This window comes from Lepus europaeus, chromosome 14 (assembly GCF_033115175.1).
Source record: "Lepus europaeus isolate LE1 chromosome 14, mLepTim1.pri, whole genome shotgun sequence".
NCBI classification, from domain to species: domain Eukaryota; kingdom Metazoa; phylum Chordata; class Mammalia; order Lagomorpha; family Leporidae; genus Lepus; species Lepus europaeus.
The window spans coordinates 94,890,907-94,914,009 of NC_084840.1; the positions used below are offsets into that span (position 1 = coordinate 94,890,907).

Here is a 23,103-nt window from a genome sequence, read left to right on the forward strand (position 1 = left end):
GGGAGGGAGAGGCAGAGAGAAAGGTCTACCATCTGTTGGCTCACTCCCTAAATGGCCACAATGGCCAGAGTTGGGCCCCTCTGAAGCCAGGAGCCAGGAACTTCTTCCAGGTCTCCCATGCACTTGGGCCATCTTCTACTGCTTTCCCTGGCCATCAGCAGGGAGTTGAATCAGAAGTAGAGCAGCTGGGACTCGAACTGGTGCCTGTATGGGATGTCGGCACCGCAGACGGAGGTTTAGCCTACTATGCCATAGCACCCGCACCATTGTGGGTTTTTTTTTTTTTAATCACAAGTTTCTCTGTAGAACTAGGCTGAGATTTTAAATCTATTTTACTTGTATGTCCCTGATGGCTAGCATACTGGACTCTGTAAATCTTTGTGGAAATAATGGCTCGATGACAACTTTGAGATGATGCTTAAATGGACAGCAAAATGGTGTTCTAGTCATAGTTACTATACAGCCTGAAGACATTCTCAGCTAACAGGGCTATGGTCTGTGTCCTCAGTATTATTGTCATGTTGTCAGAAAGTCAAGGTGTGGAGGTGTTCAGTGCCTCTTCTGAGGTCACCCAGCTAACAAGTGGTAGAGACGGGGACTCTGCACTGCCTGTTTCAGCCTCATCCCGGAGGGCAGCGAAGCAGAGAGCACCCCCTGGAGTTGCCTGGGGTCTAGCCCTGGCACCCCAAAAGGTTATGGAAGCAGCTGCCCATATTTTACAGTATGATACACATCTCTCTGAGTAATGTTTCAGAGTGTTTCTTTTCCAGGGAAGCCTTTGTTGGGCTACTGGACTGTCAGAGACTATGTGAGTCAACTTTACAATCAGGTCCACATAACTCGTAACTTTATAAATATGATGCATCTGAGTTACAAGCGCTGTGGAGGTTCAAAGCCTCTTACTCATATTCACATTTGGTACCTTTAAAAAGGCCACACTCAGCAAACAGTAGAATCTTATAGATGGAACCTTATGCATCAAGTAGAGTAGATATTTTTAAAGAAAGTAACTGAACACTAATGATTATTGTGCAATATTTTTAAAACATAAAAGGCCCTACGACTCATGGCTGTCTTTGCCAAGCCTGTGGGATCCTACTTGTATTTCCTTCCTACATGGCAGGAACAATGTAATCTAGTACAATGGAGCAGTAAAAACCGTGCCGTACACAGGGCGAATGTTTCCTGCAGTTCCCGTGAAGTACAGGGATAAAACAAGAGCAGTTATGTTGTTAAAGAGAGAAGGCTGGTGGAATCGCAACATAAAGATCTGTATAGTTCTCTGTGTACAGATCAACGCAGATATACCATTTTATTAATGCATTGAGAGAAGAAGTGCTCACCAAGTAGCTCTAATCTTCTTCTGCTTGGAGTACACATTAGAGTCTCCTTCAGAATCCCTAGTGAATGGCATCTCTTGTTTTATGAAGTCTTGACCTTTCAGAGTTGCCTGGCATAAGGATGCCTCGACGGTCCCTTTATTTCACATATGCCTCAGGGAAGCTTAGCATGTAGCAGGTGCTCACTGTGGGGTCAGTCATGTAGGGAACACCTTGAACTGTTGTTCATGGAGAAATGGAATCAAAAGATAATATGCATTTTCCATGAACTTTTCCAAGAACCCAGTGGAGTAGGAGAAATAAAGAAGCAATGTAGAGTCTGTGTCCCTGACTTTCTGTGTGTGAACATCCTCCATGGATGTGTGTAGTCTGTGTCCCTGTCTGTCTGTGTGTGAACATCCTCCATGGATATGTGTAGTCTGTGTCCCTGTCTGTCTGTGTGTGAACATCCTCCATGGATGTGTGTAGTCTGCGTCCCTGTCTGTCTGTGTGTGAACATCCTCCATGGATGTGTGTAGTCTGCGTCCCTGTCTGTCTGTGTGTGAACATCCTCCATGGATGTGTGTAGTCTGTGTCCCTGTCTGTCTGTGTGTGAACATCCTCCATGGATGTGTGTAGTCTGTGTCCCTGTCTTTCTGTGTGTGAACATCTTCCATGGATGTGTGCATCATAGCTCTGTGCTCCCAGAGATGGTGCAATGCCAACTTCTTGAGGCTTTGCAGAACTTTTCTGTTCTTAATGCTGTTTGAAGTAAAGGCATTGAGAAGAATATTAGTATATTCTCATTTTTACAGCCTAACATCAAAAGTACCCATTTTTAGGCTTAACTACAAGTATACTTTTTTATCTGAAACACATTTAACTTTTTAATGAACTAAAAATCCTTTGCGGAAGTCTAAAAAATGTGTATTAGTGTGCTCTAAAGGCAGGGCTGTTCAATAAATAAACACCTACAAATGCCCATTGATAGAAGAGTTGCCAGTGCCTTGATGAGTGGAAGTGATAAAACTATAACGCTGCATCCTTTGTTATTAGCATCTATGGCTTTATGTGGCCCGTAAGTGTTTCTCCAGCTGTAGCACGTACATATTTTAGACACAGTAGGCCAAGTACCAGAGGTGACCTAAAGCACAGAGACTCTGGGGAGTTCCAAGAACACTAATTCCATTCGTTTTAAATGTTGCTAAGAAGCGACACGTTTTTATCCACCTGTCTTTACGTTGTTTCTTCGGAATTGCTGGTGTTCTCCTGCGTACTGTGAATTGTCCAGGAAGAATAGATAATGATTCTCTCAGAAATATTGGACCATGGGACCTTTTATTTAGAATTTCTCATGGGTGTATACACTCTAGAACACACTTTGGAGTGTGTTGGTGTATCCTCCGTGCTGTTTTGTGTGACATTTAAGTAAAAAGGTAAAGGAGAAAGAAAGAAAGACATGCTTGTATACTGTCACTAACAAAATCTTTTGGATTTATTTTTATGTATTTGAAAGAGAGAGTTACAGAGAGAGGTAGAGACATCTGCTGGTTCACTCCCCAGATGGCCGCAACAGCCAGAGCTGCGTCAATCCAAAGCCAGGAGCCAGGAGCTTCTTTCCGGTCTCCCATGCAGGTGCAGGGGCCCAAGGACTTGGGCCATCTTCTACTGCTTTCCCAGGCCATAGCAGAGAGCTGGATCAGAAGAAAAGCAGCCGGCACTAGAACCGGTGCCCATATGGGATGCCGGCGCTTCAGGCCAGGGCTTTACCCTGCTGTGCCACAGCACTGGCCCCACTAACAAAATCTTACATTCAGATTTTAATAATTATTTTTGTTATTTGAAAACACTTTGGCAGTACAGAAGAGTAACCGAGTGCCTTGGCTTTATCCTGAAGACGTCAGAGAAGGGAGCTGAGTCATCGTTAACCGTAACACAGAGCTAAGGATGTTTCTTACAGAAAGAAAAATTCTCCTACATGGTGCTGCGCATCTAATGTTTCTTTTGCACCATCAGGATTTAGAAAAATGAAGGTAAATGGGAATATTAGGCATTAACAGTGATGTGTAACTCCCTCCCATCCACCCCCACACACTTAATAATGCTACGGGATAGGTCATGAAGATAAATCGCAGCTTCTTTCATTAGGAACGGCAAAGCACCGTGATGAATCGTTCCTGAGTTAATTGGACAGTAGCGGTGTTAAGATGTGTTCCGGGGCAGCAGGTTGCGCCCCTGCTTGGTATGCCCACATTCCATATCTAGTCCTGCCTCTGCTTCTAATCCAACTTCTTGTGGTGGCACCAGGGAGGCAGCTCAAGTACGTGGGTCCTTGTCACCCACACAGGAAACCAGGATTGGGCTTCAGGCTCCTAGCTTCAGCCTGGCCTAGCCCCAGCTCTTGTGGGCATTTAAGGAGTGAGCCAGTGGATGGGAGATATTTGTATTTATTCTCTCTCTCTCTCTCTTTCTCTCTGCCTTTCAAGTAAATAAATGTTACATGTGTTCTAAAATCCTGGCTTTAATTTCTGTCATCCATACTACTCTTAACAATTATTAAGATGTTAAAAAAAAAAAAACTGCTGTATTAGCTACATCTAGGGTTTTGTCTCAGATTCATTTTGCCATCCTTTTGCCATTTCTTTTTACGTTTTTATGTATTTTTATTTATTTGAGAGTCACACAGAGAGGGGCAAACAGTGCAAGGTCTCTCATGTGCATCATGACTGTCGCCTGAATCCTTACCGCTGCCTCCCAGGGTCTGCATTGACAGGACGCTGGGGCCAGGAGCCAGAGGAGCTGAGGAGTTGGGTCCAGGTGCTCACGGTGGGACATGGGCATCGTAACCACTAGGCTCAGTGCATACTCCTGGTTCATATTTTCACGTACATGGAGCAGATAATTCTACCCCTTTAGCAGATGTGTGATTATGGTGCTCTTGAACTAGAACTGACCATGCTGGTCACCCAGTCCAGCTTCTTTATGTTATAGGTGATACACTGATTTATTTTAAAAAAAATTTTTTTTTTTAATTTTTTTTGACAGGCAGAGTGGACAGTAGAGGGAGACAGAGAAAAAGGTCTTCCTTTTTGCCGTTGGTTCACCCTCCAATGGCCGCCGCGGTAGGCGCGCTGTGGCCGGTGCACCGCGCTGTTCCGATGGCAGGAGCCAGGTGCTTCTCCTGGTCTCCCATGGGGTGCAGGGCCCAAGGACCTGTGCCATCCTCCACTGCACTCCCTGGCCACAGCAGAGAGCTGGCGTGGAAGAGGGGCAACCGGGATAGAATCCGGCACCCCAACCGGGACTAGAACCCGGTGTGCCGGCGCCGCAAGGTGGAGGATTAGCCTGTTGAGCCACGGCGCCGGCCTTAAAATTGTTTTTAAAATATTTATTTTCGTTTTATTTGAAAGGCAGACAAAGAGATCTTGCATTTGCTTTTTCTCTCCCCCAAATGCCTGCCACAGCCAGAGCTGGTACAGGCCAAAGCCATGAGTCAGGAATCCCGTTCGGGTCTCCCACATGGGTGACAAGGACCCAAGTACTTGAGCCATCACCTGCTACCTTCCAGAGAGCACATTAATAGGAAGCTGGCCTGGGAAGTGGAGGAGCCAGGACTTGAACCAGGCATTCCAGCATGCAGCTGGACTCGAATCAGCGCCTGTATTGGATGCCGATGCTGCAGGCAGAGGCTTAACCTGCTATGCCACAGCACTGGCCACCCCTGAAACCTTAAAACCTGAGGGTAACTAGTCTGGTCTATGGCTCTGCAGAAATTCAGCAGAGTGGGCCTGGTGTCACGGCACGGTGAGCTGAGCTGCTGTCTGCCATGCCAGCACCCCATATTGGAGGGCCAGTGTGAGTCCTGGCTGCTCCATTTCTGATCCAGCTCCCTGCTAATGTAGCTGGGGAAGCAGAAGAGGATAGCCCAAGCATTTGGGGCCCTGCCACCCATGTGGGAGACCCAGATGGAGCTCTGGGCACCTGGCTTTGGCCTGGACCAGCCCCAGCCATTGTAGCCATTTGGGGAGTGAATCAGTGGATAGAGAATATCTTTCTAGAATGTCTGTCTGTCTCTGTGTGTGTGTGTGTCACTCTCCCATTCAAGTGGAGAAATAACTCTTAAAAAATTCAAAGCATCTGTAACACGATGTCTCATTGTCACTTCCACTGGGGTTTTTGCCGAGGACTTGCTGTGTTGCTGTTGCGCACTTCACCCTGCCTGTTTATGAAACTGACCATTAAATGTGCTTGATCTTAACAAAAACGCACCTCAGATGATTAGCGTAGTATTTTTTAAAAATGGGATGTTGGAACCCGGGGATGGCATCTCTTGCTAGCTCATGTGCAGGGTAACAGGACTTACTGTTTCAGAGTAAGATCTGTCTCCTGACGACCACGGGCTAGACATGTACTTTAGTGTACTCGAGTCTTATTTCTTATCATCTTTCCACTATGGTATGCAGTGTCCTACAGTCTTACTACTGTATCCTTTTTGGTTTAATGTAAACGTGTTAGTTTAATGTTCAGCATGCTGTTTTTATAACCCTTTCTCCTGATGTTCATATTTAGTATGAATGTATTGTTCAGTACTTGGTATTAAGTGAAAGTTGCCTGGAGAACCCAGTTTTTTAAGGACGACTTTTTTCACTGGGTTTGATGCAGGTTATAAAAATAAAAACATCAGTCATGAAAAAATGGCATTGCCAAGGAGGAGTAAGTTGCTACTTGCAAAGAGCTTCTGCACGTATTAAGGTAATTTAACTTTACGTAACTGTTCATTCCTTGGTTTAAACTTAGTAGTAGGCAAAGAGAGGATAGTTGTCACATTGGAATTTATGTTTAAGACAAAGATTCTATTAATATTTCTCATTTTCCTTAAAGACAAAAAAAATCTCAAAGATTGTAAGCTTTTTTTTTTTTTTTTGACAGGCAGAGTGGACAGTGAGAGACAGAGACAGAGAGAAAGGTCTTCCTTTTTGCCATTGGTTCACCCTCCAATGGCCGCCGTGGTTGGCACGCTGCGGCTGGCGCACCGCGCTGATCCGATGGCAGGAGCCAGGTGCTTCTCCTGGTCTCCCATGGGGTGCAGGGCCCAAGCACCTGGGCCATCCTCCACTGCACTCCCTGGCCACAGCAGAGAGCTGGCCTGGAAGAGGGGCAACCGGGACAGGATCGGTGCCCCGACCGGGACTAGAACCCGGTGTGCCGGCGCCGCAAGGCGGAGGATTAGCCTAGTGAGCCGTGGTGCCGGCTAAAGATTGTAAGCTTTTGGCGTGCTTGAGGTATACATTTTAGGCCTTTTGCTGTGAATGTTCTTGTGTGTAAGGGTTGGAACAGACCAGTGAAAAAAGGCGTATGTATCCTATGGCTGCTCCTTTGGAAGTCCTTATTTAATCTTATGTTACTTAGCATTGCTTCCGACTCATCAAATTTACCTCTCCTCCTGTAATATCCGGTTTACTCTGGAATAATAGCTAATATTGTAGTATGAACGTACCTTCGGTTACTATGCTGGCTTTTGGGGAGAGAGTAGGAGGGCCTCTTCCCAGCAGAGAGAAAGTAAAATGCAGAACAATGTAGAGAAACTGCCTTACCACATTCTATTTCAGAAATTCTGCCAGTCTCACTGAGCTGTTTTTTTTTTTTTTTCCAAATATTTATTTATTTGAAAGGCACAGTTAAAGAGACAGAAGTCCTCCATCCACTCATTCACTCCCCACATGGCCACAGCGACTGGGGCTGGGCCAGGCCAGGCCAAAGCCAGGAGCCAGGAGCCAGGAGCTTCATCCGGGTCTCCCACATGGGTGGCAGGGGCCCAGGCACTTGGGCCATCTTCTGCTACTTTCCCAGACTCACCAGCAAGGAGCTGGATCCAAAGTGGAACAGTGGGACTGGAACCAGTATCCATATGGATTGTTGACACTGTGGGCCAGGGCTTTAACCCACTGTGCCACAACACCAGCCCCCACTGAGTTATTCTTGACCCTAATTGTAAAACATACGTTACGTGTCTAACCCACTTGTTTCTAGAGCCATTACGGCACTGGGAGGGGCGTTCTTGGTGACTCGGCACATTGTGGACCGGGCCTTTTCTGGGCTGGCTGTAACCTGCAGCACTGGATGTAGGTGTGGGTGGCAGGCATGTGCTGGTCAGAGGGAGCCCCAGGCACATTGTCCTCCACCTTTATATTGGTCACAGACTATACAGTGTTATTTAAAATTAGCCCCCAATTTATCTTAGCTCCAAAGAAGCTCTGGGTAGACCTGATTCCATTCGTGGCAGGCTGTGGATATGCAGGAAAAGTCAGCAAAATTGAATTTTTTCTCAGCTTTTCTCCTTCATTCTTTTTTTTTTTTTTTTTTTTTTTTGACAGGCAGAGTGGATAGTGTGAGAGAGAGACAGAGAGAAAGGTCTTCCTTTGCCGTTGGTTCACCCTCCAATGGCCTCTGCGGCCGGTGCACCGCGCTGATCCGAAGCCAGGAGTCAGGTGCTTCTCCTGGTCTCCCATGGGGTGCAGGGCCCAAGCACTTGGATCATCCTCCACTGCCTTCCCGGGCCATAGCAGAGAGCTGGACTGGAAGAGGGGCAACCAGGATAGAATCCGGCGCCCCAACCGGGACTAGAACCTGGTGTGCCGGCGCCGCAAGGCGGAGGATTAGCCTGTTAAGCCACGACGCCGGCCTCTCCTTCATTCTCATTTTTTCTCCACTTGGTAGAAAAAGTGGTCACTAGCAGCTTAGCATGTGTTGATTGTTCGCACTTCTTGTCCCCAGGAAAGGGAAGAGAACGGCTGGTTTTCTCAGTGTCCACTAGTGCATCTGCGGGAGGCACTGAAAGGGGTCTTGACAGGGTCAAGTTCTCAGCCCCTGGCCGGTCACTGTGGACTCAGGGCAGGGCCCTGGGATTGGTGTGGCCTGGATCATGATCACATGCCCGTGCCCTGTAGGGCAAGGCAAGCTGGCCAATCCCACTGAGCCTCAGCACTGGAGGCGGCAGCTGATTGGTGGCCAGGCTCTGCGGGTGGCCTGGGGAGGGAGTGCATGGAGGAATCAAGGGGCCGAGCACGTCACGAGGGGCGATGGGCACCAGCTGACAGGTGGGAGCCTCTCGCCTGCTTAGGAGAATTTCACCCGTGGTTTGCACAGTTTACTAGCTTTGTGTCTCTTCTGTGTCTTTCCGTGGGCTTTCCTCTTTTTCTGTTGTGATTATAGCGGTTCTTTATTTATAAGAGCTCTTTACATATGAGAGTGCTTCAAAAGTTTGTGAAAAATGGAGTTAAAAAGATGCCCATGCATATGAGGGACCTTCAGAAATTTTCTATACCAAGATAAACTTAATTATCTTTTAATTCCTTTTTTCTATGAACTTCTGAAGTATCTTTGTGTGAGGGCTCCCCACTCCTTTTTTTTTTTTTTCCAGAAAATAACACTAACAGGTATACATAAAGTTTCACAGTATGTCCGTTTGACTTTTGTGCATGGCTTCATTTTTCTAGATTTTTCTATATCTATAAAATATTCTTTTAGAATATTAATAAAAATAAATCACGTTAAAAGTTTATTCAGATATGAATAATCAATATAAACATAATAACTTTACAGTATCCTCAACTTTAAAAAATCCATATGGAATTATGGCGTATATATGATCTTTTAGGATTATTTGTCCACCTTTGGGACACGCTGTTTTCAAAAAATAAGACAACCTTTTTAGACATTTAGGCCTATATTTTTTAACAGTTTAAGAAACAATGATCACATTAGTTTTAATATACCATAACTTGTTTTCTTCCATGTTCTTTGTATTATAAGGAGCTATGGGGCTTTTAATGAAATGTGAATTGCGGCCTCATTTCTGAAGTCAGTTCTTTGATGACGTAAATCAGTTTGACATGAATGATTATACCGCTTGATGTCTGTACCTCTGTTAATTCAGTATTTAAAGTCTTAATGTAGAACTTGTTTTCATCTGACAGAATATTAAGATTTATTTATTTGAAAGAGTTACACGGAGAGAGGAGAGGCAGAGAGAGAGAGAGAGAGAGAGAGGGGTCTTCCATCTGATGGTTTACTCCCCAGTTGGCTGCAACGGCCGGAGCTGCACCAATCCAAAGCCAGGAGCTTCCTCTGGGTCACCCACGTGGGTGCAGGGGCCCAAGCACTTGGGCCATCTTCTACTGCTTTCCCAGGCCACAGCAGAGAGCTGAATCAGAAGTGGAGCAGCCAGGTCTTGAACTAGCACCCATATGGGATGCCGGCACTTCAGGACAGGGCATTAACCTACTGCGCCACAGCGTCAACCCCTAAGTTTGAATATTTAAAAAGCTATAAATTAGCTGAAAGCACAATGATTTTGAATAAATTTGTATACGAGAATGAAAATGTTTGTTTTCCATTTGAAGAGATAAGTAATGTCTGTTTTCTCATACTAGGAAATAAGGTAATCATAACAGGAGTAATATTTTACATACAATAGGAAAGTTCTCATATTTGTTAAAAGGAATAAAGAATTGGATTTATTAGCATACGTCATGAATATGAGGTAATGTAACTAGTATGTTTTAAAGGTAAATTTCCTTTTCCCTTTCATGCCAGTGCAGTGCATTTACCATGAGGAATGCAGGCGGTGCTGAGAGGCTCAGCCCAGCATTCATTCCTGCTCCCTCGTGGACAAACACTTGCCGTCCTAGGCAGGGATCTGCCTTCTAACCTTGCTGGAAACACGCGCGGGGACTTGAAAACTCATGGGAAGATGGAATTTAAAGATAAGCTTATTTTGGCACAAAAAAGTGTTGAAATCCATGCGTACTTTTCCGTAGTACACATTTTACACGGACTTTTTTTTTTTTTTGACAGGCAGAGTGGACAGTGAGAGACAGAGACAGAGAGAAAGGTCTTCCTTTTGCCGTTGGTTCACCCTCCAATGGCCGCTGCAGCCAGCTCATCGCGCTGATCCGATGGCAGGAGCCAGGTGCTTCTCCTGGTCTCCCATGGGGTGCAGGGCCCAAGCACTTGGGCCATCCTCCACTGCACTCCCTGGCCACAGCAGAGAGCTGGCCTGGAAGAGGGGCAACCGGGACAGGATCGGTGCCCCGACCGGGACTAGAACCCGGTGTGCCGGCGCCGCAAGGCGCGGAGGATTAGCCTAGTGAGCCGCGGCGCCGGCCTACACGGACATTTTGAAGACTCATTTACCTGAAATGCAGATTTAAATCGAGTGTGTTTCAAAAATTTCTTCCGGCCGGCGCTGTGGCTCAACAGGCTAATCCTCCACCTTGCGGCGCCGGCACCCCGGGTTCTAGTCCTGGTCAGGGCGCCGGATTCTATCCCAGTTGCTCCTCTTCCAGTCCAGCTCTCTGCTGTGGCCCGGGAGTGCAGTGGAGGATGGCCCGAGTGCTTGGGCCCTGCACCCGCATGGGAGACCAGGAGAAGCACCTGGTTCCCCCCTTCAGATCAGCGCGCTGCGCCGGCCGCAGTGGCCATTGGAGGGTGAACCAACGGCAAAAAGGAAGACCTTTCTCTCTGTCTCTCTCTCTCTCACTGTCCACTGTCCACTCTGCCTGTCAAAAAAAAAAAATTTCTTCCAAACTTAATAAAAATTAAACAATATCACCAGGAAATTCCAGATCGTAACATAATTGCCTTTGGAAGTTCATTTCACCCTTAATCTATGCATATTTTGCATTTCATCTCATGATTTTTTTAAAAAAAATTTTTTATTTATTTGACAGAGTTAGACAGTGAGAGAGACAGAGAGAAAGGTCTTCCTTCTGTTCGTTCACTCCCCAAATGACCGCCACGGCCAACGCTGTGCCCATCTGAAGCCAGTAGCCAGGTGCTTCTCCTGGCCTCCCATGGGGTGCAGGGCCCAAGCACTTGGGCCATCCTCCACTGCCTTCCCGGGCCACAGCAGAGAGCTGGACTGGAAGAGGGGCAACCGGGACTAGAACCGGTGCCCACATGGGGTGCTGGTGCTGCAGGCAGAGGATTAACCAAGTGAGCCACAGCGCCGGCCCCACCTCATGATGTTTTAAATAACTGATCTGATAACGTTCACATTACTTTGCAAAGCAGAAAATCCTCTGAAAAATGTGTCTGTAGCACCTCACGGGCACTCCTGAGGCCGGTGACCTCACAGGGCCCCAGGGGATCCTGGCTTTCCTGGAGAAACCGCGTCTCCTGAGCACCACGTAGACAGTTCGATTGTAATATGTATTTTATAGTATAATATCATTTTTTAAAAGATTTATTTATTTCATGTGACAGAGTTAGAGGAAAAGAGAGAGAAATCTTCCATCTGCTGGTTCACTCCCCAAATGGCTGCAACAGCTGGATCTGGGCCTGGTTGAAGCCAGGAAACAGGAGCTCCATCCGAGTCTCCCACGTGGGTGCAGGGGCCCAAGCACTTGGCCATCTTTCGCTGCTTTCCCAGGCCGTAAGCAGGGAGCTGGATTGGAAATGTTACAGCTGGGACTTGACTGGTGCCCACGTGGATGCCGGTGATGCAGGCAATGGGTTCACCAGCTGTGCCACAGTGCCAGCCCCCATCGTATCACTTCTAAAAAATCCTTTATATCTGTTCTCTGAATTTTGTGCAGTACATCTCATCTGAACCATTCGCATGAATGTCTTGGCTTCAGAAATCTCGTGAGCCCGTTAGTGTGGCACCAGCCAGATAGCGTCTAAGGGACAGTGCTCTCCCGCCCTTCACAGACTGACCGGTCCTTACGGATGTGTGGACCGTGGGCTCCTCAGACCTGCTGACCGCAGCCGGGAGTCACCTGCCAAGAGGTGGTTCAGTTTGTGGGGATTTCCATGCTGCTGCGTGTCGTAATACTGCGTGCTTTGGTGAAATCTCACTGTTTTCATTAAAATATCTCAGTATCTGCTTGCCTTAGAGGAAAAGGTGATTGCCTTCTCGTAACCATATGATAGTAGACAGTTGTATACCTAGTAAAACTTGGTCGTAGAGAAAGTTTCAAAATGTTGTCTCTTGAGCTAGAAAGATTTGGTTTTAACAAAATTGTAAAAAAAAAATTAAGAATTTACTGATTTTTAGCATGAAATTGAAATATTATAATTTTGTGGTTTTATTAGTCTTCTTGGCTAAAATGTTGATCTTTAAAATAAAGCATTCTTGGAATTTGATCAAAATTAAAGTAATTTAATGTTTTGAAATTATTATAATCTTGAAAGGGTTCATCCTAGGGTATTTAATCTTAAGAATTATATTGCTGGCTTCCTATTAACGTACATTCTGTAGCCTAAAATAGCAGAAGTTAAACCACTGATGTTTGTGTAACAGTCAAAGTTGTTTTTTTTTTTTTTTTAAGATTTATTTATTCATTTAAAAGAGTTAGAAAGAGAGAGGGTTCTTTCATCTGCTGGTTCACTCCTCAGATGACCACAATGGCCAGGTTCAGGCTGAACCTAAGAACAAAGAGCAGTTTCTGGGTCTCACACATGGGTTGAAGGGGCCCAGGCACTTGGCCCATCTTCCTCTGCTTTTCCCAGGCCATGAGCAGTGAGCTGGGACATGAACCAGCACCCATATGGGATGCTGGCATTGCAGGCAGCAGCTTTATCCACTACGCCACAGCACCTGCCCCCAAAAGTGAATTTTGCACAGAGCTATTGTTCACCAGTGGGAAAACAATATAATTTATACTTAAAGCGCAGGACCTGTGGCGTCACTGCCTGGGTTCGAATCCCGTTCTGCAGGGTTTGGAGCTGTACACCAGTGACTTCCCTGCCATGGTTTCTGCAACTGAGATCCTGCTTCTCAGCAGTCCGTAGTCTTAAGTGAAGTGTTCCGTGTCATGGATTCAGCCTGGTGTTAGCACTGGGGAGACACCACTGACGTGGTGGCTGCTGTCCTCATGCGTGCACGTGCAGCCCTGCGTGCGTGACAAAGCAGGTTTGCCAGAAGCTTCAGATTCCTGGCCCTGGGATAGTTACATGTCCACAAAGGTGCCCAGCATCTCTGCTCATCGGGGAGGCTCACCCTCTGCCTGGGAGGAAGACACCTGTTGCCGATTTGCACAGAAGTACCAAGTAGACAGGTACCTAGCTTCCTCTGGCAGCTGTCGCCTGGACTTTGTTTTTCTACAGAAGTGGAAGACAACCTTGTGTGGGGGTTCTCCCAAATCACCCTTGTGAGGTTCCTGAAATGACGATCTGTAATATTTTTAAACTTGGAAAGCTGATTCTTGTAGGGCGGTGTACGGTTATCGCTGTGGTTTCATAGGTGTAGGGTCTGAGTATCTCTAAACTTTGGCCTGGTAATCAGTTGAAGGAGCAACTCCTTTTACTAAACTGTCTTCTCAGAACTATTTGGAATGACTCCAGCTGTGTAAGTAGATTTTTTTTTTTTTCAGCAGAGCATTGGTGCTCTGATGGGCAAGTGTTGAATCACCAAAGTTAGCCATTAGGCTACTTAACGTGGATATTGTCTTTCCTCTTTCCTTGTAGACGAACCCACCAGCCCTAGCATTGACCATGACATCGCACACATCTCTGCTTCTGCTGTCATCTCGGCCTCTACCTCTCAAGTCCCCTCTAGAGCCACCGTCCCTCCCAGCCTTACAACCTCAGCTCCTCTAATTCGAAGGCAACTTTCACACGACCATGGTAGGTTTCAAGAGTGGTCCTGAAAATGACCCCTCGTTTCTCAGCTTCCCACTGAGAGCAGCAGGCACATGGATCTTTTCACCGGTAACAGAATCCGGAAACAGACTCCACCAGTGTCTAAATGTTGGCTTTCAATTACAGACTCCATTGGACCCCCCAGCCTGGATGCCCAGCCCGCCTCAAAGACAGAAAGATCCAAATCGTATGATGAGGGCCTGGATGACTACCGAGAAGATGCCAAATTGTGAGTCCCAGGTGTAGCGCCTTAAATCTTGATGTAGGAATAGATATTCAGCATAATTTTAACATAAATACTGATTTTCGTGTCTACCTTGTATTTTATAACTTTGTAGAATTAGAAATGCAAGTAAATAAAATCAAAGTTACTTGGTAACATACTCAATTAAACCTTAAAAAAATTTTCAACAACCAGGTCATACACAGACATGGTACTAATATATCCAATAGCCATTCCCAGTTATTCAGTTCCACTCTGACATACCCTTGCCACTGTTTGCATCTAATTCTACAGTGAACCTATGCATGGAATCACATATGCCCATGACCTACCCACACGCTTTTATATAAATATATATGTATGTGTATTTTCATAAACAAACGATTGATGGTATGTGCACAGATTTTAGAGATTCTATTTCATGATTGCTTCATTTCCCATTGAATAGTTGCACCATAATACATTAACCAATATTTTATATCATATTAGTAGACATGTAGTCTACGCTGCCACAATACATCATTGACTATATTTGTGCACACTTCATTTGGCACATGTATGAGTGACTTGAACACAGGACGGTTACATCAATGGGTGTGAGTATTTGTTATATGGATATCTATTGTTAGATACTGCCCACAAAGACAATGCGAGATCAGATTTGCACCAGCAGTGTGCAGGTCTCTGCTGTTCCTCTCACCTTTGGTTTTCTAGGTGGATCTAATGGTGTCCTTTTACAGTTGCAATTTGAAACTTGCTTATCAGTTGAACATCATTTCTTTCTTTTTTTTTTTTAAAGATTTATTTAATTTATTTGAAAGAGTTAGAGGTAGAGACAGAGAGAGAGGCCTTCCATCTGCTGGTTCACTCCCCAGATGGCTGCAATGGCCAGAGCTGTGCCAATCCAAAGCCAGGAGCCAGGAGCTTCTGCCAGGTCTTCTACGTGGGTGCAGGGACCCAAGGACTTGGGCCATCTTCTACTGCTTTCCCAGGCCATGGCAGAGAGCTGGATGAGAAGTGGAGCAGCTGGGACTTGTACTGGCGCCCATATGGAATGCCGGTGCTTCAGGCCAGGGCCTTAACCCACTGCACCACAGCGCCGGCCCCTGAACACCATTTCATATCTGAGATATTTATATTTTCTGTGAATTGCCTTTTCATTTTTTCTGCCCATTCCCTACTGGCTTTTCTTCTGTGTGCTCTTATGTCAAGGAAACTATTACTCTAATAAATGTTGCAAGTCTTTCCCCAAGCAGTATTTTTCGTTTCTGAGCAGCTGTGTGGCACAGTGGAGCCTGCATGGCTTATCAGAGGGCTTGGGATGGAGTCCCATCTCTGCCTCTGACCCAGCTTCCTACTAATTCAGACCATAGGAGGCAGGAGGTGATGGCTCAAGAACTTGGGTCCTTGCCATCTACCTGGGAGACCTGGATGGAGTTCCTGGTTGCAGTGTCAGCCGTCACAGGCATTTTGGGAGAACCAGTGGATGGGAGACGTCTTTCTCACTATCTTTCCCTCTCTTTCTGTCACTTGGCCTTTCAAATAAAAACATTTCTTCCATTTTTTTAAAAAATCAGGCAAAAATGTTTAAAATTTTTCTGTGGTCATATTTGTTGTTTGATTATGGACATTGGATTTTTGAATCATACTAAAAAGCCTGTCCAGAATTAAAACAAAATTCTTCCATATTTACTTCTCAAATGTGCATGGTCTTCTCTTTGGTATACCTACAACTTGAATTTCATCTGGAACTGACCTGTTCTCATTAGTGAGGCAGAGCGCCAGCTCATGCTGTCCAGTCTCTCCTGTCGCCACAGCACCTGTTGCATGGCACTCCTTCCCTCCGATACAACCTGTGCGTGACGTACTACTCTGTTCTAGGTCGTGAGTTTTATCTGGGACTCCTCTGCCCATATCCACCAGCTCCCAGGAGTTCTAGTGGTATTATAATTCTTTTCCTGTCTGGTGGCTTTTACCCATCATTATTGTATGGCTTAAATGCAGGTTTTCCATTTCTTGGGTCCTTATGTGTATTTTCATTGCACAATGTTTAATTTATAATTCAACTTAGGGAATATTAATAACTTTTACGATATTGAACCTTCTGTCAAGAAAGTTTTTTATATCATCTTTAAGATCTTCTGAAGGTTCTGATTATTTATTGGTCTATAAAATTAGTTATTCTTGGGGGCCAGCGTTGTGGTGCAGCAACACTGGTATCCATATTGGAACACCAGTTGGAGTCCTGGCTGCTCCACTTCTGATCTAGCTCCCTGCTAATGCACCTGAGAAGGAAACAGAAGTGGATGGCCCAAGTACTTGGGGCCCTGCCACTCATGTGGGAGACCCGGATGGAGTTCCAGGCTCCTCGTTTTGGCCTGGCCCAGCCCTGGCTATTGCAGGCATCTGGGGAGTGAACCAGTGTATGGCAGGTCTCTCTCTCTTCCTCTCTCTATCAATAAGTAAAATAAGCCTTTATAAAAACAGTGCATTAGTTCTTCCTGGACTGGGCGCTCAAGGAGGTTTGTGTGAAGTGTACCCAGGGTGGGTGCCCCAGCTGGCAGGAAGTTGGATTGTGAGCTGGTCGTTCACCCCCACGTCTGAGTCTCCTTCACCCTACAGCAGGTGCACACTGGGCCACCCTGCCCTCCTGCCACAGCTCCAGTGCCTGTTCCTGTGGGTACCAACAAGGGAGCAAGGGCTTTGTGATCTGAGACCAGGCCTGGTGGTTCCGCTTGGGCCATGCGTCTCATGTGTCCCATCTATTTTTATCGTCACCGTGTTTGGGTTGTGGTTCAGTGAGTGGCTGCTGATGCTGCCGGACATGGGGATCGCATCTTAAAATTCTAAGTTCCATAAATGAAGTCTGAGACTAAAGCAGCCTCATCCCCCAGTACACGTTACGTGGTTGTGAAGACTGTAACTGAACCTGTCTTCAGAAGCCCTAGGTCTTGCCTGTTGTGGGCGTTCTCGGAGCTTGTGTGTGGAGGGCGGTGACTGGTCCCTGCGCCACGTGTGGCTCAGGGGCTCCACCTGCCGGCCAAGTGCAGGTGCACTGTTCTCGAGCGCTGTTTCTGGCCCCTACTTTTCGGATCATAATGAGCATTGTGGGGATTACCCAGCACTACAATTGCGGTTAACCAGTAACAGGAAGCCTAGAATGGAGCCTCAGTAGTTCATTCTTCGATCTAAAAGAAAAGAAAATCTCACACTATAGGCAAAAAATCTTTAATTTACCAGGTCAACTAAGAAAGCTTCTTATGACTGAAAATTCAAAGTTTAAGTATTTGAGGGTGGGTCTTGGGTGCAGTGGTTAGGCTCTACTTGGTACTCTGGTTTCCCATATCCAAGGGCCAGGGCTCGAATCCCAGTTGCACCTCTGATCCAGCTTCCTGCTAATGTGTGGCTTGGGAGGCAGCAGGTGACGGCTCAAGCACCTGGGTCCCTGCCACCCGCACGGGAGACCTGCATTGAGATTTGGGCTCTGACTTTGGCCTGGCCCAGCCCCCACTCGTGTGTGTATTTGAGGAATGAACCAGTCATTCTGTTTCTATGTCTCTTTCTTAGAAATAAATAATCATGTAAAATAAAAAATGCATAAAATAAACCATCTTTCTCATGTTGAACTGTGAACATCCATCATGGTGAAGATTAAATGTCAGCGTATGAATGAAAGGCTAATTATAATAAATTATGTTTCTGTCTTTGAGGTGCTTTTTGACTGATGACAAATGTTTATGTACTTCTTTTCCAACAGGTCCTTTAAGCACGTGTGTAGCCTGAAGGCCATCAAGGTTGGTAGTGCCGTAAAGCACCCAGAGAAGTATTTCTGCTCGCCCGTGGGCAGGCGTTTGCTATTTAAACCGATCTCTCCTGTACTGCTTTTGGAAAGTTGGTCTAAGTGCGCTTTGACAATTTCTTAACGTAGTCATCAAGTGTACGGTTTACGCACACTGGGCTCCTTTTTCTTAATTAGCTTGAAGTACACATTCAAGGCCAAGACCTAACTGCCCAGCAGTCATTCTGTATTCGGGTGCACGTTTGCTTCCCTGTATTGTGATTTCATTCCTGCCGCCCTCCTCTCCCCTGCCCTGGCCGCTGTACCTCACTGGAGCAGCAGGACCCACACAGGACTCACCCCATTCACTGGCTCCACTGTCGCTCACCGTCACTCACCCCCACGCGCTGTGCCGCCACCCTTTTCACCTGCAACGGAGCTGCGTCCAACCCCGGTGCCTCTGTGGGCTCTGTCCCCTCCCACCTTCTCCCTCGGCGCTCATTGTCCATCCCACGGCAGCACGTCTAGAGCCTAATTCTGTCACGTGGGCGGCACTTCCAGGGTCTCATTCGCCATCACACAGGCGGTACCCCAAATGGGGTCTTAAAGGAGCACTTTGTTTTGGCTGCAAAAAGACTCCGTTTGCGACGCGTGTGCAGTTTCTTGGTGCCTTTTCCCGGCGCTCCCTGAGGCCCCTCCTCTCTGCACAGATACCTCCTTAGAAGCCACCTCCCCTATCCTACTGCTCCCGTCTTACAGCAAGATGTTGTGAAAATTGGCTTGTAGGTTCCACTCGTCCTGCCCACACACATCAGAATGGCCACACAGCTCATGCTAGGGACTTCCAGACTCCAGGACTAATGGTGACCGTGGGTTCTACCTCCTCTGACCTTTCAGTGGGATCCCCCCAAGTCCCCCACCTTCCTGGAACACTTTCGTGTGCTGCTTCTGTCTTGGCGTTCTTTTCTGCTCTGGCCTTTGATGGCTCTTCTCTCTAGCCAGCGTGTCTGCAGCGCTGGGATGGCCAGAGCTTCTTCCTAGCGCTTGTTCTTTCCCACTCTGATCTCACGCCGAGGCCTCCCAGAGTCCACACTGCTGGCTGCAACCCATGCGCTGCCGATGCGGCACTGTGTTTTTTGGTAGTTAAGGAGCAACTCAAGTTTGCACAGACACCAGACCTGGCTCCCCCCCAACTCACTGTCCCTTGGTTTCCCCCACCTCGCTGTGTCAGCTTCCATCCACTCACATGCCTCGTTTTTCTCTCCTGCTCCCCCATCGGGTCCCGTCTCCACTGTCGAGACACAAGCTGAGTCTGCACACTTCTCCCCACCGCCACGTAGGCGCCTTCAGTCCACGCCACCAGCCTCCCTCAGCTGCTCCACTGACCCCTCCTTTCCTGCTCGGCCCTTTAGAGCCCCTTCTGCACACGGCCGCCGGGGGGACCTTCACACTGTGGCCAGATCATTCTACTCCCCCAATTTGTCCCTTCCCGGCTTCTGTCCCTGTGTCCATGGCCGACCAGACCCTGAACTCACGGTGAACGGTGGGCGTGTAACACGATCGCAGTCGGTGACACTCACTGGCTTGCGTGCTCCCTGGACGCTGCTTTCCTCGGGCTCTCCTCTGAGAGCCCCCCCTGCAGATTTCATGCACACAGCTTTTCTGCGGTGAGGCCTGGCCTCGGCACCGCCGCAGAGCTGCTACTCAGCCATTACTGCTGCATCTCGCTGCCCCCGGCCTGCGGTGGCACACAACATTACCCTCTCTCTACTTATTGTATTTATTTATTTGACAGGTAGAGTTATAGACAGTGAGAGAGACAGAGAGAAAGGTCTTCCTTCTGTTGGTTCACCCCCCAAACGGTCGCCACGGCCGGCGCTACGCTGATCCGAAGCCAGGAGCCAGGTGCTTCTTCCTGGTCTCCCACGCAGGTGCAGGGGCCCAAGCACTTGGGCCATCCTCCACTGCCCTCCCGGGCCACAGCGGAGAGCTGGACTGGAAGAGCGACCGGGACTAGAACTGGTGCCCATATGGGATGCCGGCGCCACAGGCAGAGGATTAACCAAGTGAGCCACGGCGCCGGCCCCACCATCTCTTTAAAACATCATTCATCTTTGTTCATTAAAACACATGCACAAGAGAGCAGGACAAATACTTCAGTTGTCTTCCTAATGACTAAATGCCTTCAGATGAGTTTTGCAAAAGGGGCTGGGTGGTGCAGTAGTATACAGCAGGTTAAACTACCACTTGGGACACTGGCATGCTGCATCGGAGCGCCTGGCTTTGAGCCCGGCTCTCTGCTGATGCACACGTGGGAGCAGCAGGTAGTGACTCCGGTGCGTGGGTGCTGCCGCCCACCCTGATCCAGGCTCCTGGCTTTGCCCTGGCCCAGCCCCATCTGCTGTGGGCGTTTAGGGAGTGAACCAGCACATTGAAACTCTCTCTCGCTCTTGATCTGCTACTACCTTCCAAATAAAATGCCTTAAAAAATGATGGCAGTCAATTCACATTTTTTAATAAGACTGGACATTTTTTTCTAAAGTAAGTGATAAAGTCAGGGTTTTTCACTTGAAACTTTGGACTTTCTCAGCAAAGGAATTTCAGTGTGCAAATATTTATAAAGGAAGAGGCTCACACTGTACTGTTTTCTTGGCCTTTTCTGTAGATCACAGACAGCCAGAAGACATCGGAAGACTCCGGATCCCGGAAGGACTCCTCCTCAGAGGTTTTCAGTGATGCCGCCAAGGAAGGGTGGCTCCACTTCCGGCCCCTCATCACCGACAAGGGCAAGGTAGGGCCTGGGCTGGGCCCCATGAGCGTCAGAGGGCGGCCTGTTGTCTGTACCTAAAACCACGAGAGGTCCAGGCTGAGGACTCAACATAGTCTTTGGCTACATCAAGGAAAACTTGGAAACTGTTAGCCATTGACTGCTCTTCATCCTATGTCACCTGCATATGGAAGAACATGTGTAACACCAAAGATACTTACATTTTGGCAAAATGAAAATGAAATCAAAGTACTGAGGAAAGACCTCTGCTTTTATTGCATTTATTTATTATTATTATTTGAGAGGCAGAGAAAGAGAACTAGGCAAAGGACCAAACCAGATGAACTGACCGCTGGCTCCCAGGGTCTGCAGGAAGCTGCAGTAGGGAGCCAGGGCCAGGTGTTGCGCGCAGGCCCTCTGATGGTGAGAGGCAGGCGCCTTAACCACTAGCCCACTTTTCCTGCCCGCTCGTTAGGAACACTAGTAAGTCTACTCACAGAGCAGTCCCACGATCTATGCTTCCCTATGTAGATTCAAATACCGTAGCATTTTTGCCGTACAATTTCCTTGCAGGATTTGAACAGCTTATGTATGAGAGCTTTTTAACACTGCCAGAAGAGTTACAATTTTTAAGAAGTCCTCCTTGGATGTGGATAGTGTCGCTTAGCCTTGTAAATTTGATCACCTTTGTTAATTCATTATGTATACATTTCTTTGGGGAACTCCTTTTATCATCGGCGCTCCTACACTTGTCTTGACTACTTTTTTTTTTTTAATTTTATTTAATGAACATAAATTTCCAAAGTACAGCTTACGGATTACAATAGCTCCCCCCCCACTACTTTTTTTTTCTTATGACCTGTGATCACCCTTGGCATTTTTTATACATTTTGCAATATTCGCCTTATTTGAATTTCTTTGTTTATCTTACCTTCCCAGTTAAATTCAAGTTGGGGTTTCACCATCCTTGATGTTGATATGAACACACTGCCTCACTTGATTTGTGCCCCACAATTTTTTACCCTTCCCCTCCTAGCAAATGGGTCTGTTAGTAGCTCAGACACCTGCCGCACCAGCGTCTGTGTCTGTATGTGAATGCAAGCTGTTACCAAGTGTGCTCCCCCAGCCCGGGGCTTGGCCGAGCAGTAGATCACTCAGGAGCGTGCGCTGTTTTCCAGAGGGTCGGTGGGAGCATCCGGCCGTGGAAGCAGATGTACGTCGTGCTGCGGGGCCACTCGCTGTACCTGTACAAGGACAAGAGGGAGCAGGCCGCGCCGTGTGAGGAGGAGCAGCCCATCAGCGTGAGCGCGTGCCTCATAGACATCTCCTACAGCGAGACCAAGCGGAAGAACGTGTTCCGGCTCACCACGTCCGACCGCGAGTGCCTGTTCCAGGCGGAAGACCGAGACGACATGTTGGCCTGGATCAAGACCATCCAGGACAGCAGCAACCTGAACGAAGAGGTGCGTGGTCAGAGCCTGGTGGGACGCCAGCCCTGTCTCCATGTTGCCTGCCCAAGGCGGCCCGAATCTCACGGGGCGTTCTCACAACCAACTGTGCCACGCTCTTGTTTACAAAGTGGGTGAGCACAAGGCCCACTCAGGTGTACCTGTTTTACATTCTGTTCACTCACTGGAAACATCAGTGCGGAGGGCAAACCGTGGGCCTGGCTGGCCCTGTGCACACTTCACAGTGGCCCTCAGCTCCACAGAGCAGGAGGCCCGGTCCCTCGTCCTGCTCGAGGCCTTTGTGACCACAGGGTGACAGGGCGGCTGTGATGATGTTTATCAAGCCAATGGCTATGTGAACGCAGAGAGACAGCTAGATGGTTGCTGTTCATGGAAGGATATCGCCTACTAGAGTACAAAAACTAAGAAAACTTGTATTAGCAAAAGTCAATTATAAGGCAGGTTTTCTTGTCAGTGATTCGTGTGAAGGGGCAGAGTTTCTGATTCCCAACCAGCAAGATAACTTTCCCAGCAAGAATTTCGGAAGTGAAGATAGTTTTTAAAATGTACATGGTTATGATCTGTATCAAGAAATCTTGCTGTGATTAACTCTAGCTTTGCTCGAGCCAGCATTCATGTTTTACAAATCATGGGTGCGTTTTGGTTTTTTTTCCTTGTACACTCTTCTCACTTTTCAGTCCTGCTGTTATAACGAACAAAACAAGCAGAGTTTTTCCTTTGGTCATGGTACTCAGGAACACCTATGTTAATGACAAAGTTATGCAAATGGTGTTCTTAGTCATTGTCACTAAGTCTGACTCAAAGTATGAAAACTCATACTATGAAAAAAAATACCTGTGTTCTTTCCCTTAGTAATGTACACTCTTCCTTGTTTGTGGTTAAAAATTAACACCAGACCCATA

At 47.2% G+C, this 23,103-nt stretch overlaps 1 protein-coding gene across 3 annotated transcripts in view; it reads left to right on the forward strand.

The window, feature by feature from the left end:
- ARHGAP21 (Rho GTPase activating protein 21) overlaps positions 1–23,103 on the forward strand; it is a 144,802-nt gene that overhangs the window by 105,883 nt on the left and 15,816 nt on the right. For all 3 annotated transcript variants that reach the window (XM_062211178.1, XM_062211175.1, XM_062211177.1), the window contains 5 exons: positions 13,791–13,949; positions 14,091–14,193; positions 17,945–17,981; positions 20,631–20,756; positions 21,911–22,195. In XM_062211178.1, coding sequence (XP_062067162.1) covers positions 13,791–13,949; positions 14,091–14,193; positions 17,945–17,981; positions 20,631–20,756; positions 21,911–22,195 — 710 coding nt within the window. The remainder of the gene's footprint in view (positions 1–13,790; positions 13,950–14,090; positions 14,194–17,944; positions 17,982–20,630; positions 20,757–21,910; positions 22,196–23,103) is intronic.